Genomic DNA, 16,645 nt, shown 5'->3' on the forward strand with positions numbered 1-16,645 from the left:
CCTTACGGACAGGAGATCAGCCCAGCTGGACAGGGCAGTGGGATCGGGACAGAGGCTACCTGAGCCTGGTAGCTGCTGGGCATTTTGAAGCCCGGCTGTGTGTCTGTGGCGCTGGCCTAGCCGCCTGCAGGAAAGCCCAGGGGGCTGGGGGGACCGGAGGGGGGGGGGCGGGGAGCCAGGGGCGAGGGAAGGGGCAGCTCTCCTGGAGGGGCCAGAGCTTGTCTAAATGTTCTTTGAAGGACACAGAGGCAGCTTTCCTGGGCCCTTGGAGCCTCCTTGCTCACCTGGAAGGCGGGGTGTTTGATGGGAGGATTGGGAGAGTCAGTCTGGGGCCAGGAGGGTGCAGAGCGGGCACTCCCTGTCGGCGGCTCTGTCTGACATCCGGCCCCCGGAGCACCCCTGGGCAGGGCCCAGACGATGGACCCTCCGGTCAGCCTTGCAGTCTCACGGGCACCTTCTATAATTCTGTGCAGGGAGAGGGGGGCCCAGGAGACTGCCCCTTGCTGCCACAGCCGTCCCCACACCCCTTCTGTCGTGGGAAGGAGGGAGCCGGGGCTGCTCCTGTAAACACGGAAGGAGGCCCCAGACAGAGAGGCACAGAGAGACAAAGGACGTTTTATTTATGAAAGAAAAAGAAGCCAACAGAAAAATATATCTACCGGCTTGACAGGAGGGGGTGTTTAAATAAACCATGGTCCCTTCCACGGGATGGAATATTGTGCAAGTATTGAAATGATGTTTACCGAGGGTTTGTAATAACACGGGAAAACGCTTATTCTCAACAGCTAAGTGAAAAGAGGAAGCGACGGAACTGTATATTCAGCATAATCACACCTACGCGGAAATCAAGCCAAACACGAATTATCCACGGAGGGAAACAGACGGAGGGACTTGCACCGCAGCGGGGGCTGTCTCCGGGTGGGGAAATTGGGGAGATTTCTTTTTTTTTAATTTTTTTATACTCATCTCCATTTTCTAATTTTTTTTCCCCCTCTAATGGCATGGCTGGCCTAACATGGAAAGCAAGTCCAATGCCAAGGTTTATTTATTTATTTATTTATTTTTAATGCCTGAAGCAGAAAATGCTTCTATTGGGAAAGCAGAGTTCACCACCCGGGCTGAAGCCAAGTGACACTCAGGTCACGCAGAGGTGAGAGGCTAAGGGTCAACCAGACTCTACTCAGCAAGGTCAAGCATGCCAGTTTGACCTCTAGGACTAGAACTCGGGCAGTGCCACGGCAGGCGGCCTCCACCACACACTCAGGCTTCTGGGATAGCCTGGGAACGAGGCGACTCGCAGCCCTCGGTGTGCAAACGGGGTGAGGCTCATCCACAACGTCCACGGAACCTCAGGGACGAGTGTGGTGGAAGGGGTGTCCTTCCCCTTGAAAGGCTGTTGCGGAACAACTGGACTCCTGCCCTCTTAGCTCACTGCCGGGCCGTCACTTGGCAGGGTCCTGCGTCCCACCCCCCTCCCCCCCGGCCCAGCCCTTGCGTGGCACAGCTCTTCTGGGGGCAGAAAGGTTGGCCTTTCTGATCTCCTCATGAACCAAGGTCCGTGCAGGCCCTGCTCTCGGGTCCTTCCCGCCGCCGTGCTGGGCCTTCCTCGGGGCCCTACGGGGTGGGGGTGGGTTCTTTTCATCTCTTTGTGTATTTGTTTACAACTGCCAGTCTTTTCCCTCTAGGCCAGGGGCGGGCTGCAGCTCCAGCACCTGGGAAGTGGTGGCTGGCTCCATATCTGGCAATGAGTCCTGACTGCTGGGCCAGGTGGTCTTGGCTGCCCCTGGGAGCTGCCCATAATAGCCTGGGCCCCTCCCACCCCCCTACACCCTGAGACCCTGCTGAGAGCCAGCTCCTATCTGTCGGTGAACGGCTAGCTACGGCAGCGCGGAGTGCAAGGGCTCAGCAGAGCTGGGCGGAGGATCGATTGGTGAGGTCTGCCTTGGAGCCACAGGCCCACCTCTCCCTCGGCTATCCACCCCTGGGGTCAAGGTCACTGCCTTGTGCCTTGCAACTCTTTGCCTAGTCCCTGGGGTAGGTTTGTAGGGGGCTTCTGAGTGGGTGCCCAGAGCGACCCCTTACTCCCTAGGATGTGAGCCAGCGGCTGGATCCACTCGGGACCCAGCGGGGGTGTCGTCCTGTTCCCTCCCCTCTGCTTCATCAGCCCCCACTCCCCGGGAGTTTGGACCTGGACTCACCTGCCACCCCTCCAACTACCAAGGGAGGTTCCCCTCTCCCCGCTCCAGCTGGCACCCTTATATGCCAGTGCTCCCTGTAGGCCACGGGGGGGTTCCGCCCCCCAGTCCCTGCCATGGGCTCCTCAGAGGCTCCTGCCTCTGGGGGCTGAAGCTGAGCAGGGCCTGGGTGGGGCGTGGAGGCATCTGTGGCCCACGGGCCATGGCAGCCTCGGCCACCTCCCACTCAGGAACAGGCCCAGCAGCCTCCCGCCCGCTGCACGAGGAAGGCGGAGGGGCCCCGTGCCACCCAGGAAAGGGGGTCTCATCTCCATGCCCACCTGCTCCCCATTCTTCCATCCAGTCCTGCCTCTTCCCACGTGACCCCCGGGCTCTGCACGGGCAGATGCGGGGAGCACACGCTCCCCGGCACCCGGGAGAGGGAATTTCCCCAGCGGCTCTCGTTCACCCCGAAGGCAGAGGAGAGCACGTGTGGACCTCGGCCCTTTTGGAGCAGCGGGGCTGAGCCCAAAGCCTCCTCTCGCGCCTGGGGCCGCCTCTAGGGCCACCTACCATCTGCATGCTGCTGTCTGGCTCTTTAGAAGCAGCAGCCCTGGCTCTCACTGGACCCCTGAGCACCCCTGTTTCCTCTCTGCCCCCCACCCCCCGTCCCACGTCCCTTTTGTCCCGGTGAGCTGGAACTTCCCGATGTTGCAGTTCTTGGTTCCTTTGAGAATTTACCAAATCTGATGCAGGCGGGGAGCCCAGACTTCCCCAGGCCCACTAGACGCTCCTAAAGTCCCTCCATGCACATGGCCCTGCCCCTCCTTGGGGGTCTCCTGTCACATGAGCCCAGTTAGGCCCTCAGTCTCCCTCCAGGCCCGCCTGGTGAAGGGCCGACGGCCAGTGGCTAGGGGAACGGCCTGCAAAGTCTCTCCTGGACCTCACTGGCAGAATCGTCTGAGTTCTGAGTAGACCGCAGCCCCGGCTGTTTCCCAAAGGGATGTTGAAGAGCGGTGGCGTCGCTTCCTCCCCCGACACTCGGGCTCCAGGTCACGAGAAAGAGCCAAGAGGGCTTTTACTCTGCAGAAGAGTGTCCCCAGGAGCAGTCCCGACTTAGCTCTCTCCTCCTCCCACCATCTCTCCCTCCAGCAGCCCCCCCCACCCCCAGGACCCTCGCGGGCTCCCTGTTGATTCAAGCCATCCACCTCCTCCACTTCCCCTGCCTGCATGTAGCAGGGGCTTCTGGGAACCGCCAAGGGAGGCTCTCGGTGGCTCACACTTGGGGAGGGGTCCTGGGCATCAATCAGCACCTGGAATGTGGGGGTGGCAAGGCCACGCCCCCAGCCCTGTTAGGGGCCCCCTACCCCCTCCCCGAGTCCAGCCGGGAAGCTAGGAGGAGTGCCCGTGGGCTCCGCACGCAGCCCCGAGGACCCGTGTGGTCACACTGGGCCTCTGCATCCGGCCGAAGGGCTGCGACCAGGCCAGGACTCACACCCTCACCCCCCTCCACCTTGCAGCCCCAGGCCTGGCCCAGCGGCAGCCCAGGTGGCCGTGGGCAGGGGGCGGGGGCCGCTCCTGCAGGAGTCCCACACTGAGAGGCACTACTAGACCCGGGTGTGGGGCACGTCGGGGCCAGGCAGGGTCAGGACGGTCGGCAGGAGGGTGCCCCGCGGGGAGGGGAAGCCCCGCAGCTCCCTGGGCACGAACCTGGGCGAGACGTGGCTGGCCAGGAAGCACAGGGTGTGCCGGCGCCCCACGCAGTAGACGAGGCTGTCCACCGCGGCGCACTGGAAGGCCTCCGGGAACGGCGTCCGGTGCGTGGCACACTCGTACCACAGCCCGGCGCTGGGGCTGCAGCGGTGCACGCTGACGCCCAGCCTGCCGTTGAGGTCGAAGCGGTAGAGGAAGTCGTCCACCGCCACCATCTCGGCCGTGCGGTCCTTGCTGCCCGCCGTGGGGCTGACCCGCCAGCGCTGCTCCCGGGCGGAGAAGCGGAGCAGCAGGTAGTGCAGGCCGCCCCCCGTGACGAAGACCTCCCCCGCGCCCGCGGTGGCCGTGTGCGCCCGGGAGAAGGTGTCGCTGGGGAGCGGCGCCACCAGCGTCCAGCGGTCCAGGCGCGGGTCGTATCGCTCCACCGTGTTCAGAGACTCGCCCCCGATGGCGTACAGGCAGCCGTCCAGGGCCACCAGGCGGCAGTGCGGCCGGGCCTGGTTCAGCGGGCCGGCCTCGCTCCAGATGCCCGTCAGCGGGTTGTAGCAGAAGACTCGGTTGGAGGGCTGCTGGCGGGGCCCCTGGCAGCCCGACACCACGAAGAGGTAGTTGAAGAGGCTGCAGAGGGCGCAGCCCTGGGACACGGCCTCCGGGGGCAGGTGGGCCAGCGGGTGCCAGGCGTCCTGCTCGTCGTCGTAGCAACAGAGGCGCCCCGAGTCCTCCTGCGGGCACACGTCGGCCACCACCAGGCACGGGCGGCCCCGCAGCCGTCGCTGGAGGATGAGGTCCCGCTCCGGCTCGCTCAGGCGGCCGTAGATGTCGGGGCTGCGCAGGACCTGGAGGTAGTTGTCGCTCATCACCTTGTAGGCCGCCTCCTTGAGGGCCTCCAGGTTCTGCTTCTTGGCCAAGGTCAGCACGTCCCAGCAGTTGCCCAGATCCAGGTGCACCTCCGGGGCCAGGCCCGTGGGCTGAGGCAGGTGGAAGAAATTGGTCCTGGCTACCAGCTGCACTCGCGGCTCCTCGCAGCCGCTGGCCGCCCCGGACTCCGGGGCCTGCAGGGCTGCGGGGAGGCCGGACTGGGCGGACAGGACTGGGGAGGCCTGTGCGGGCGCCCCGAAGCCGTCCAGCTGCAGCTGTAGCTCTGGGTTCTCCACGATCTGGAGGAGGCTGTCCTTCCTGCCCAGGCTCCGCGGGGACTCGGCAGCCGCCGCCGGGGCCCCACCCCCTGTCGCGTTGGCCTGGCCTTTCCTGGCTGCCTCCGGGGCCTGGGGACCTGGCCCAGGGCCGGGCGCCTCTGCCAGGGCCTCTGGCCCGAGGGCCAGCCCCGAGGTCGCCTGGGACGTGGACTCGACGTAGTAGTCGTACACCTTGCCCTTCAGCCGGGGCTGGCTGCCCTCTGCCTTCTCCCGGAGGAAGTTCTCCTCCACTCGGACCCGGGCCACGGACGAGAAGCTGTAGGAGGCGTTGGTGGCTCCTTCCTGCTGAGGAAGTGCCGGGCCGGAGGTCTGGAGGGTTCCTGCCTCTTCCTTGCAGACCCTGGTGGCTCCAGGGAAGACCGTGTTCGTGTCACGGACGTCTTCTGGGGGGGTGGGTGGGCGCTGCTGGGGCGACACAGGCCCCCCCACCCCGGGCTGGCTCGGGGCACTGTCATCTGGCCCTGGGACGGGGGCCACGTCCCCATCACTGCTGCCCGCTGCCTGGAGGCTGGTTGGGGAATGTTTGGGTTCACTGCCCAGGTGGGGGTGTCGGGGCAGCTTGGGCTTACCGCCAGCCGCGACTCCTGCTTCCTGGGCCCTGCAGGGAGGAGGCGCCAGGCCCGCGTCTGGGCGCTGCCTGCTCGGCCGCCTCTCGGCATCTCTCCTCTCGGGCTTCTCGTCTCCGGGAGAGGCGCCCTTCTCCAGGCCCTGGGCGCCCCCTGGCTCCTCCTCGCTGCAGCCTGGAGGTGCTCCAGCCCCCTGGCTTCCCTTGCGGCGTCTCAGCCCCAAGGAGGAGGCCCGGGGCGCAGCCCCCGGTGTGGCAGACCGCCCCAGGCCCTCTGCTTCCTCTTCAGCAGGGGCTTGGCTGGGCCCGCCCTGCAGCGGGGCCCGGGCAGGCCTGGACTTGTATAGCCGGTAGGCTGCAGTGACCAGCAGCAGGGCCGCCGCAGACAGCACCACCTTGTCCGTGCTCAGCTGCATGTTGAAATGCCAGTCCGGGGACTCTGCTCCTCCTCCTCCACCTCCTCCACCTCCTCCTCCTCCTCCTCCTCCACCTCCGGGGAACATGCTTCTCAGGCCAACTGGACCCAGGAATGTCAAGAATCCGATTAATGATTGCCCAATAGGGCCCGGTTCCTGGTTCCTGCGGAGCTGAGCGGGGAGGGGGTTCTGGGTCTGCTCCGGCTGCCCCCAGGAGGAGCTGGAGCAAAGGTGACTTGGAGCGGGCAGGAGCCAGCGGCTGGGGCCCGGGGCTGGAGAGACTGTGCCCGCCTGCCTCCTGGCTCCCGAAGGCAGTGAGCGAGGTGCTCCCCGCAGGCGGGGTGGAGGTGGGGTCTGCCCAGGGCGCTGCTGCGCTGGTGACCAGCTGCCTGTGAGGGCCAGAGGAGGTCAGGCGTGCCCAGCAGGTACACGACGAAGAGGGAGGAAGCTCTTAACCAAACAGTCGCCGGATGCCAGGAAACGCACCAGGTCGGTTATTGTTTGTGCCTGCTTGATTTTCTCTTTTGCAAATCCAGCGGGCTAGGAGGGTGGGGTGGGGCCAGCTGTGGGGCAGGTGGAGGCAGGTGTGGTCTGAGAGCTCCCGAACGCTCTTTTCCTCGCTGGGGGCTGCTGACCAGACCACGCCACCCCTGCAGCTGCAGACAGGGGTGGAGAGTGGGGCTGGGGGCCGGGCCAGGGACACTGGCCAAGTCACATGGCGCAGTCTCGAGTGAGTGTCCGCCTGCCTCCCCCCGCACACGGCTTAGTAAGAGATACTGGCCTTCCGGACAGGAATCAGCGAGAACAGAGGGCATTAGCACCCACATCCGGGATAGGCTCGGGCACACCTGCCCTCGGGAACCGGACAGGGGCGGGCGGGAGCCTCCCTCCCGCCCCCAGCTCCCCTGTGTCTGGGGTGTTGGGTCCTCTGACTTCCTGGCTCTGTCATTCGCCAACCGTGTGACTTCAGCTCTTGCTGCCTCCATTTCTCCATCTGAAAAATGGGGTCAATTGTCTAAATTCCTCCTGCGAGGTAGTGAAAACAGAACGGGTTAATTTATGCAAAGCCCTAGGGCTCCGGCTTGTAAAAGTTTAGCAAACATGAGTCATTTACTTTCTTTCCTCCTCATCCTCACTGACATCATCGCTCACGTTCATGCCACCAGCTGATCTGGTCTAATGCTGCCCTGCCCCTGGCCCTGTGCCAGGCAGGGGGTGTGGCAGCAGGTAAAGGGGCCCACAGGGAGAGAGCACTTGGGGTTCAGAGAGTGATCGAGGGACCCAGCACCCTTAACTTCTGCATCCTGGCACCTCAGATTAAAAGAAAAGAGAAGAGAAGAGAAAAAAGAAAAGAAAAGAAAAGAAAAGAAAAGAAAAGAAAAGAAAAGAAAAGAAAACCACCCTCTGGGGCCAAGAGAAAATGAGTTCAGGAAGAATGTGACTCTGATGTCTTAATTTGGGGGAGAAAATCCTGACTCCAAAAGCCAATGTCCACAGCTCACTGGGTCCCAGCCTCAGTTTATCCTTCATACTCATCTCTGCCCTGTTGCCTTGCAGGCCTGGCTTTGCCATCTCTGAGCCTTGGGGGCTCAGGCCATGGCAGGAACTTACCCTCTCAGCTCTGGTGACCCTCTCCCGCTGTCCTGTCAGAAGTAGGTCACAGGTTCTGTCTCCAGCTCGGTCCTTCCCGAATCATCTTTTTCTCCTTTGGGATATTTGCTCCTCCACGGATGCAAGTAAACCTGCATCACATTGGGGTCCACGTGCCTATTTACCTGCTGGGTTCTAAGGCAGGATGGAAACTGACCGGTAGGCTAGACCTCTGGGGACCAGCTGAAATGCCAGGACAGAGGCAGGAAATTTTGGAGGGATCTCGTCAGACGGTCACTTCCCCCTTGGGGAGCGCTACAGATGCCCCCAATTTGTGGCAACTCCAACAGGCCCGTTTGCGTGTCACTAGGGGACTCTCATCCTGCGGCAGACTTCAGGGTTTTGTCTTATTTTATTTGATGGGGGTGTTGGGCCACAAACCCGTGGTGCTCAGGGCTTACTCTTGGCACAGTGCTCAGGAATCACTCCCGGGACCACGTGTTGCTGGAATTCAAGCCAGAATCCGCCACGTGCAAGGTAAATGCCTTACCCCGCCCAGACTATCTGTTGGCCAGATGCCAGGGTTTTAGAGCCCTGAGTTCCTGCCCCACGGGGGGCTCCTAGATTCCTTTGCTTTTCACTGGAGTCAGCACACACAAGGATCCGTGTGTGTGTGTGTGTGTGTGTGTGTGTGTGTGCCTCTGTGATAGAAAATGCAGATTCCAAGCTCCACTCCCGACTTGCTATATTGGTACCTAGGAGGTGGGGACTTGTCACTCCAGGCACTTGGCGTGCACAGAATCGCTTAGTCTTTCCAGCCCTCCAGATGTCGGGGCTTCGTGACCTCCACTGGACAGGAGAGGAGACTGAGGCTCAGAGGGCTGTGCCCAGGGCACGTTGGTTGTAGCAGTGTTGCGCTACAGCCCGGTCTCTCTACACGCAGGGCCCGTTGGTCTTGTCTTCCCCTGGGGAAGCGAGCGTGAAGGGTAAAGTGGGAGAAGAGCACTTTGTTCCGGGGGTGAGCCAGGGCTCTCGGAGTCCCCAGCTCCGGCTCTCGTGGACGGGGGAGACAGAGGACCTGGCCGTCTGGCCTGCACCTCAGTCTGTGTGACAGTTCTCCAGAGCACAGTCCTTTCAGCCAGGCCTCACCCCCTCCCCTGTCTTTCTGCTTGGGGCCACGCTCCCGGGCACCTGTCTGACCAAGCCCCTGTGCAGGACTGGGCGTGCGTGAGGGAGAAGAGAGGCTCTCCGGAAACAGAAGCAAGAGCCCCACCCCAGGGGCCACCTGTCTGAGAAGAGGGCGGTGTTCGCCAGATGAGCGGGCATCACGAAGGTATGCTGGACCAGGCCAGCGGCGCTGATGGACAAAGCGCCGCCAGGGAGGCCAGCACGAGGCAGGGCAAGGCATAACTGTATAAGGGCGTGTCCAGCGCTGGGTTACCAGTGAGAGAGGGTGGGGACATGGGTGCAGATATTCCCCAGGAGCTTATCCTGTGCTGGGGCGGGCGTGGGGTGTGTGGAGGTGAGGGAGATGCCTCCTGGGTGCCATCCAGCCTGCAGAGAGAAGGAAAGAGACTGCTGAGAGAGGAAATGGCCAAGCGGACCAAGTGGGTCAGTGTGTCCCCGCACCCAGCTCGGACAAGGGAGGGAAGAGCCAGTGACGCAGAGGACAGGGACGGCCAAAAGGAGGAGCTAGCAAGGCATGAGACAAGCTGGGGTGGGGGCGGGGGAGCCCCGACAGGGCACGGAGCCCTTGGGATCCGGAGTTGTGTGTGGGGGGGAGGCGGGAGCAGAGTGGGAGGCAGAGGAGGGTGGGTGACCACAGGGCACTGATCTGAACTCTGGCCTGTCACCTCCCGTGAGCTTCCCTGCGAGGAGGGCTGGAGGACACCTCTAGGGGGCAGTGCACTCCTTAGGTGCGGGGTCTCGCCCCCCACTCTCCCACCCCGAGTCAGCACAGACTGTGCCCACAACGGTCCTAAGCTGGAGGTTGCCATAGCACATTGGAGGTGATTTTCCTTTAAACGAGTTTCTTGTGGTTCTGAGCAGGGGGCCCTTTGCCCACTTCTCGCCCTGCCTCACCGGCTGCAGAGCCGCGTGGGGGAGCACCGTGCTCAGGGGTAGGGGAGGCACGAAGCCCAGAGCGAGAGTCTTGGTTGTGGATGAGGCTGGATAGCCAGGTGGTTAGCTGGAATGATTTCAGTGGGAGTAGCTGGTGGGGGTCTTTAGTGCCCCAGCCCTGGTCGGGATGATGAGGGCTGGGAGGGAGGCTGAGAGCCCGGGGGCTCGGACAGGGTCACCTGCATGTCAAAGGATGCTGCTTTTGCTAGTTCAGGGAGGGATAATCCTGAACCCACGTTCACAGTGAGGGGGTCCCAGAGGCCAGAGCGTGAAGGGCAGGAGAATGGGAGAGTGGGAAGGCAGGGCCGCCTTCGAGGGGGCGTCTTCCCCGTGGGGTGGTTGGGCGTGAGTGCCGGGAGCTCCACTGGCAGGTGAAGGCGACACCCTTGCTCCTTGCTTTCCGACTCCATAAATTACAGCCCCCCGCCCCCACCACCAGTCCATTTGGAAAAAGTGCAATGAACAAATGAAGACAGGAATGAAATTAAAAGATAATTGGAAGTCTATATCGGGCGTCTGCGAGTGTGCGTGTGCGCCGCCAATCTGCTCTCTGTGCGGGCAGGATAAATTGAGAACTCGCGGGTTGGCTCAGGGGGTGGATAAAACAGAGACAAATGCGTGCCATGCAAATAAACAGACCCATCTTCCAGTGATTAGCTTTGGATTCCATCCTGCAGGGCCTCGCCAGGCCTGCTAGACCCCACCGGAGCCCCTGCATTTTCCGAGGGGGAGAGTCCGGGCCAGCCTGAACGGGGGCAGGGGCGACCCTGAGTGGGAAGTCTCGGGGTAGGTGGAGGCAGGCGGGGGGCAGCGGGCAGGCCCTCGGGAGGCAAAGTGGAAATATCAGACGGGGGAGATGGGGAGGTGGTGAGGCCTTTTACACACACGTGCATGTACGCACACTGTGCATTCAGACATGTATTCAGATACACGTGAGCTTAATCACGAGCACGCAAGGCACATGTGAAAACATGTGCACACCATATGCATACCAAGAAATACACACAGAGGCAAGCATACAGATGCACACACAGGCATGTGTGCTTTTCATGCACACCTAGACACACATGTGAACATGTGTCCACGCCATGCATGTACTAAGAAATATACACAGAGACAAGCACACAGATGTATTCACAGACATGTGTGCTTTCCATGCATGTGTGCTTTCCATGCATGCACCTAGACACACATATGTGAACACAGGTATCCATGCTATGCATGTACCTAGAAACATGTGCACACGCAAACACACGGACACACACGCACACACACTTGAGGGAGAGGATGACCTTCTGAGTTCAGCAGGGGCAGAGAGAAATGGATCCTGATTTGGCCAGCGAGGAGACTGAGGCTTGCAGAGAAGACCGTCTCTCTGGAACGGAAGCACAGCATGTGTGCCTGAGCCTGGAGCTGGAGGGGGAGGCCCAGGGGACTCTCCTAATCAGAGGTCAGGGGTGTGTGAGGCCCTGGGTTTAATTCCTGGCACTGGAAAAAAAAAAAAACCAACACTTTCCTGTTTATCTGCAAAGTGGTCAGAACTCGCTGGGTTCGAGCTGCCGGGGCACCTTCCTGAGTGGCCTCCCCTTCACGTGTGCGGGGCTCTGTGCCGCTCAGCGCTGCCGGGTGCATGCCCAGCTGGTGCACACTGTGGAACGTTTCCTCTCTGGTCCGAGGATAGCCAGCAACACCTCCAGCGTGCTCGCCGTCCTTCCAGCGAACGTGCTGTCCTCGTGCCATGGGCGCACCGGCGGCCCAGCCCTTTGCTGCTCCTTGACCCAGGCTCCTCAGGCCCTGCAGCTCGCTGCGAGGGCAGTGCTCACCCCAGCAGGGGTACAATAGCGAGCCCCCCTCCCCCCAGCTCTGCTTCCCTCAATGCCCTAGTCAGCTTCCACTCGGGCAATGCTGGTGCAGGAGCTTCTGGGCTGAGGGGCCCCACATCCCTTGGGGGGTCCAGCTCAGACTCTGGGGAGCCCGCCCTTGGCGAACAGCACCCCTGAGCTCCCCCACTGCAGGACGCCCCACCCCACCCCACCCCAGCTCTCTGTTCACGTGATCTCAATGGAGAGCTGGCATGGTCGCTAGGGAACAGGCGTTCACCGGATGCTGCAGATTCTACCGCTTTGTTAGCATCTGACTTTACAGACGGTGCCACTGGGCTGCCCAGGAGGCAAGGTGGTCGCACTCGAGGTCCCGCTTGGGCTTGGGGGTGGCATGCAGGTGGGTTCCACTCAGTCTTCTCTTTGACCTTGGACCCCGCACCATCCAGCCCTTCTCTCAGTTCCCTCCACGAGAACCCAAGAGTGCACCAATGTCTCTCTCCTGAGAAAAGCATCTCTGCGGCCCCTTTATGTTCGGGTCTTAGCAGGCACCAGGATCTAGGAGAAGGAGTCTGCCCTGGACAGGGAGTCTCAAAGAGTTGGGAATGCCAAGGGCGTGAAGAAATGTCCTACTTACAATTTCTACCACACAGACCATTAGGAAATGGAGTAATGGCATGTGATACGTGCCTGTGAATTTGATGGGGAAATTGAACGTGAAACGATTCATGGGTGCTGCTGGAGGTGGCAGGGTGCATCCTGATTTCTCCTTCTCGAGAAGAATGTGTGAGAGCAGAGGGGGCAGCGGAGGGCTGCGTGTGTGCCACCCCCCAGCCCCCTGCTTGCCTGGCCCCCTGCCCATGGCCCGGAGCGGGCGGTTGCCAAGGGGACAGCACCCACAGCAATGATAGGAAGAGTCGCTGAGATTTACCAGGTGCCCGCTCTGGGTCAGACCCTGTGCTCTGTCCCCAGAGGCTTCAGATGCAGCTTCTTTTATTTTCATGCCACCCCAGAGGGGAGGTCAGATTTATTCATTCTGTAGATGGAAATGGAGCCTCAATTTCTTTAAAGACCAAGTTTATTTTCCCCCCAAATCCCATTTTGAGAATTTTTTTTTCTGCCCAAAGCAGCTGTTTCCTCCAGGGAGGTGGTCAGAAAGTAGGCTCCACCCAGCCTCAAAAACATCAGAATAATAATAATAATAATAATAATAATAATAACAAAAGCCATCAGAATCCCATCACACACCTAGGAACCACTCATCTGTGTGACCCTGAGCATCCACCGCCCGTACTTCCTCCCCCTCCTGCTCAGACTTGTCCCATCTTCATCACCGACCCCTGGCATGTGAGCTCGGTGGATAACCCAGCCCTCATGACTGATACCAATGGTGACAACGTGTGCCTCGATATCCCTGTGTCTCAAGCGGTGCCAGGCCATGGCAGAGAAAACTCCTCCGGCAGCCAGGAACGCACCTGGCTCAGTACAGGGGTTTGGCAAGCGCCTTGGGAATGTGTCCACGGACCTTGGTAGACCCGTCAGTGCTCAGGTGGCAGCAGGGGTGCTGGGGCCTGGGCTAAGTGCTCCATAGGCTGTGCCTCAGTGAAGTGGCTGTCCCCGCCTCGCCAAGCAGACAGGGACCAGGACTGTCCCCACGTTACGGGAAGAAACCCAGAGGGGCTGGGGGATGGCCTCAAAGCCGCGCAGTGGGGAAGCAGCAAGCCGAAATTCCAACCAGGCAGCTTTGGGTCTAAGGCCCTGGCTCCCAGCCTGCCTGCTGCCCGCTCTGCCCGCCTCTCGCTGCTGTCTGCCGCTCCTCTGAGCTTCCCTCCTGTCTCCAGGCCTGGGGAACCTCGTCCCGGGGCACCCCCGCCTCTCCCGCAGCCCCATTCTCAGCTGCTGCTCACCAGGCCCTGTGGCTCCCCAGGGCTTCTCCAATCAAATTGAAATGCCTGGGCCTGTTCTCCAGAGTCCCCTTGGACGCCCCAACTTCATTTGTCACTGTTCCCAAACACCCGTTCTGCTCCAGCCAAGCTCATCCGTTTACTGTCCCCTCGTCCCTGCTGTCGCACGGGCCATTTCCCCCCCGCACAGCGCTCTGGCCCACGTCTCTGCCATTCTGTTCATATTTGCAAAAGCCCGCACCACACGGGGTCTTCTCTGCAGGGACTTCAGCCGGGGCTGCCGTGTTTTACTCTTTCCGGGTTCCAGAACCCTCCGGAAACGTCCAGAATGAGAGTTCTGGACCTTGGCTAGAAAAATGAATTTACGCAGCATATTTGCCATGCAAATTCTGCAAGTGAGAGGAAGGAACATGCTCTGTGTCAGGAAGTGCGCATCAGGTGGACTTTTGGGTCAGAAACCGGCCGGCAGAGGGTGGCAGGTTTTAAAGAATGTCCTTTATGTTTCCTCCTTGCAAAAAATGGATTTCCTGGCCAGATAAGCTCTGAACACACTGTATTGTGACTTTTAAGCTCAACTTGTTCTTTTGTAAAATGGGGCCAATAAGACCTACAGTGTGTGTGTGTGTGTGTGTGTGTGTGTGTGTGTGTGTGTGGTGTGTTTGAGCCACACGCCACACCCGGCAGTACCCTGAGCTTTGCCCTAGCTCTGCACTCAGGGATCACTCCTAGCGGGGTTCAGGAGACCATATGCCTTGCTGCTGGGGGATCCAACTGGGGTCAGGCATATGCAAGGCAATGTCTGTCTGTCGCTTCGGCACCTAAGACCTGTTTTGATGTAAGTTGTTCTAACAATCGATCAAATGAGTTAAGGTTGATTGAGGGCCACTCTCTCTCCAGTCCCTGTTTTCCATGCCCTCTGCAAGAGACTCATAGGATAAAAGGAAGAAACTCTCCTGCCCCAGACGAAGCACAGCAGGGCTAGCTGGGCCTTAGGACTCCCCACGGGCAGTGGGCCTGGGAGCAGGGGACAGTGGGTGCGAGCCTGGCAGGAGAGGGACGCGGCAGACAGTGAGTGTATACCTTGCGCGGGCAGCCTCTGAGTCCCTCGTGCCTATGTGACTCCCAGTGTAATTCTGGTCCCCCACGCCCAGAGCTGGGCTGGCCCACCGAGGCCAGGCAGGTTTGTGTTCCACAGCCCTGAACCTCTAAACGGAGTTAACTCAGCGCAGCCAGGGGCCTCCCTGGCCCATTAGAGCCGCTCTGGCCGATTGCAAATCAGTGCTCTACACAGAGGCAGCTGCCCAGTTGCAGAAGGTGACGGGAGAGGCTGAGCCATGCTACAGAGAGCCAGAGGAAGGAGGGAGAGCTGCAGGGGCGGGGCTGGGGGGGCTGGGTACCTATTGCATGCACTTCGTTCATTGGGTCCCTTGGATACCTAACGCTATGGCTCCTGTGTTCAGCCACATGCTGGTTCCGGCCTCTTCCAGGGCACCTCGCAAAACTACATTTCCCAGAAACCCCTGCAACGAGGCTCAGGAATTTGATGGACTTCAATGGCCTGGGACAGGCAGACAGTGGACCCAAAGGGCTCTGTTTGGAGGGAGTGAAGGACCAGTGTGCTGCCTCCTCCCCTAGCTCCCCCCAGCAGGGCCATCTCAGCGTCCCTCCTGGTGCATGTAGGATGGGCACAGTAAATCACATAGGCTACAGCCACGGAGACTTCAGGGTTTGCTGGTGGCAGAAGTCAGAGCTAATGTTCAGGGCTCCTAAGAAAGAATTTCCTGGTAGAAGGAATTGCTCCCTCTTTGCCGCTGGGGAAACTGAAGTTTGATGAGATTCCACCTCACCCAGCCAGCAGGATCACTTGGAGAAGCTTTGCTCTATTAGATTCCATCACCCCCGCACCCTCCACCAGGAATTTGGCCTCGTGAAACAGGGCCACTCGGGAGCAGATCAAGAGGAAGCACAATAGGAGGGTGGGGTGCTAGGCTTGGGGGCGTGGGTTCCCAGAGCTGAGTCTACAGGGGTTTGATGTACATGGTGTTTTGGGCCACACCTGGTAGTGCTTAGGGCTTACTCCTGGCTCTGTGCTCAGGAGAAACAGCACCTGGTAGGGTTCAAGAGAGCCTACGGGGTTCCCAGGATTGAACCCAGGTTGACTGTAATCAGGCAAGTGTCCTATCCACTGAACTACCTCTCTGGCCCCTTGCGAGGGGAACGAGGAGGAAGGAAGGCAGCTGAAACAATGGGTTCCAAAGCCCTGAGTTCTGAAGACCATGATGAGTGCACGTACACAGAAGGTTCTAAGCTTCTGAAAGGCCGTGGCATGAGCAAGTGGACAGAGGAGAGCCCAGCTACTGCTGGGGCTGGCGGGGGGTGAGGGGTGCAGGGACGGTGCTGGTGTAGGTTGGGTGAGAAGGGGCATGGGAGCCCCAGAGGGGAACCAATGAATTCTAGGACTTGACAATCAGAGAGACGGGAGGAAGAACCAAGAGAGGCTTTTCCTTAATGGGAACATTCCAAATGCCCCAGGGTGGCCCCCGTCAGCCACATTCCCCAAGAAGCAGAAAAAAATGAAGGAGGTGACAATGGTTCTGACTTGGTGGGGTGGCGCCTGGGTTGTGTTTCGGCCACAAGCCCAGGTGTGAGCCCCTCATTTCTGTCCCCGTGCTCCCCGGGAGCCTCTGGATGACGTGTTAAGATCTCAAGTGCCATTGTTTTGTGTTTTTTTTGAGGACATGGGGGAGCTTCTAGACACTGCTTGGGGGACCCGGGGTCACTCCTCAAGATGCTTAGGGGTGCCAGAGACCACTCAGCCACCTTGGCGATGAGAGGGGGCCCTTAGGGCACAAGGAGATGCTGGGTGGGGGCATGCCATGCCAGGACCCAACCCAGGTCAGATGCCTTCAAGGCATGTGCCCTAACCGCTGTGCTCTCCCTCCCCACCCCCGAGTTCCATCATTTTCAGATGGGGTTCCAGCTCGCTCGGCTGGTCCCCCAGGGAGGGTGGTGGAGCGTCTGGCAAGTGGCTTTGTTTCTGCTCCCTCCTGTGGGAGGCGGGCGGATGCAGCCTAGTAAAGTCTCCATCTTCAGCGCGGTTGGTGTCCGTTTTCACTGTTGGGAGCTCAGGGGAACCTTCTGGGGAA

General features: G+C 60.5%; 1 protein-coding gene across 2 annotated transcripts; it reads right to left on the reverse strand.

Moving 5' to 3' along the window:
- Positions 1 to 213: 213 nt before the first annotated feature.
- KLHDC7A (kelch domain containing 7A) lies at positions 214 to 6,678 on the reverse strand. Of its 2 annotated transcripts, XM_055139838.1 has the most exons (2): positions 3,885 to 6,678; positions 214 to 3,257 (listed from the first exon to the last, which is right to left on the reverse strand). In XM_055139838.1, exons 1-2 carry the CDS (start codon positions 6,149 to 6,151, stop codon positions 3,119 to 3,121), a joined length of 2,406 nt encoding a protein of 801 aa, XP_054995813.1. In that variant the 5' UTR covers positions 6,152 to 6,678; the 3' UTR covers positions 214 to 3,118. The 2 variants fall into 2 exon arrangements, with proteins under 2 accessions (XP_054995813.1, XP_004603726.2); XM_004603669.3 differs by having other exon boundaries at positions 3,119 to 6,677.
- Positions 6,679 to 16,645: the final 9,967 nt, after the last annotated feature.

This window comes from Sorex araneus, chromosome 5, assembly GCF_027595985.1.
Source record: "Sorex araneus isolate mSorAra2 chromosome 5, mSorAra2.pri, whole genome shotgun sequence".
Taxonomy (NCBI): Eukaryota; Metazoa; Chordata; class Mammalia; order Eulipotyphla; family Soricidae; genus Sorex; species Sorex araneus.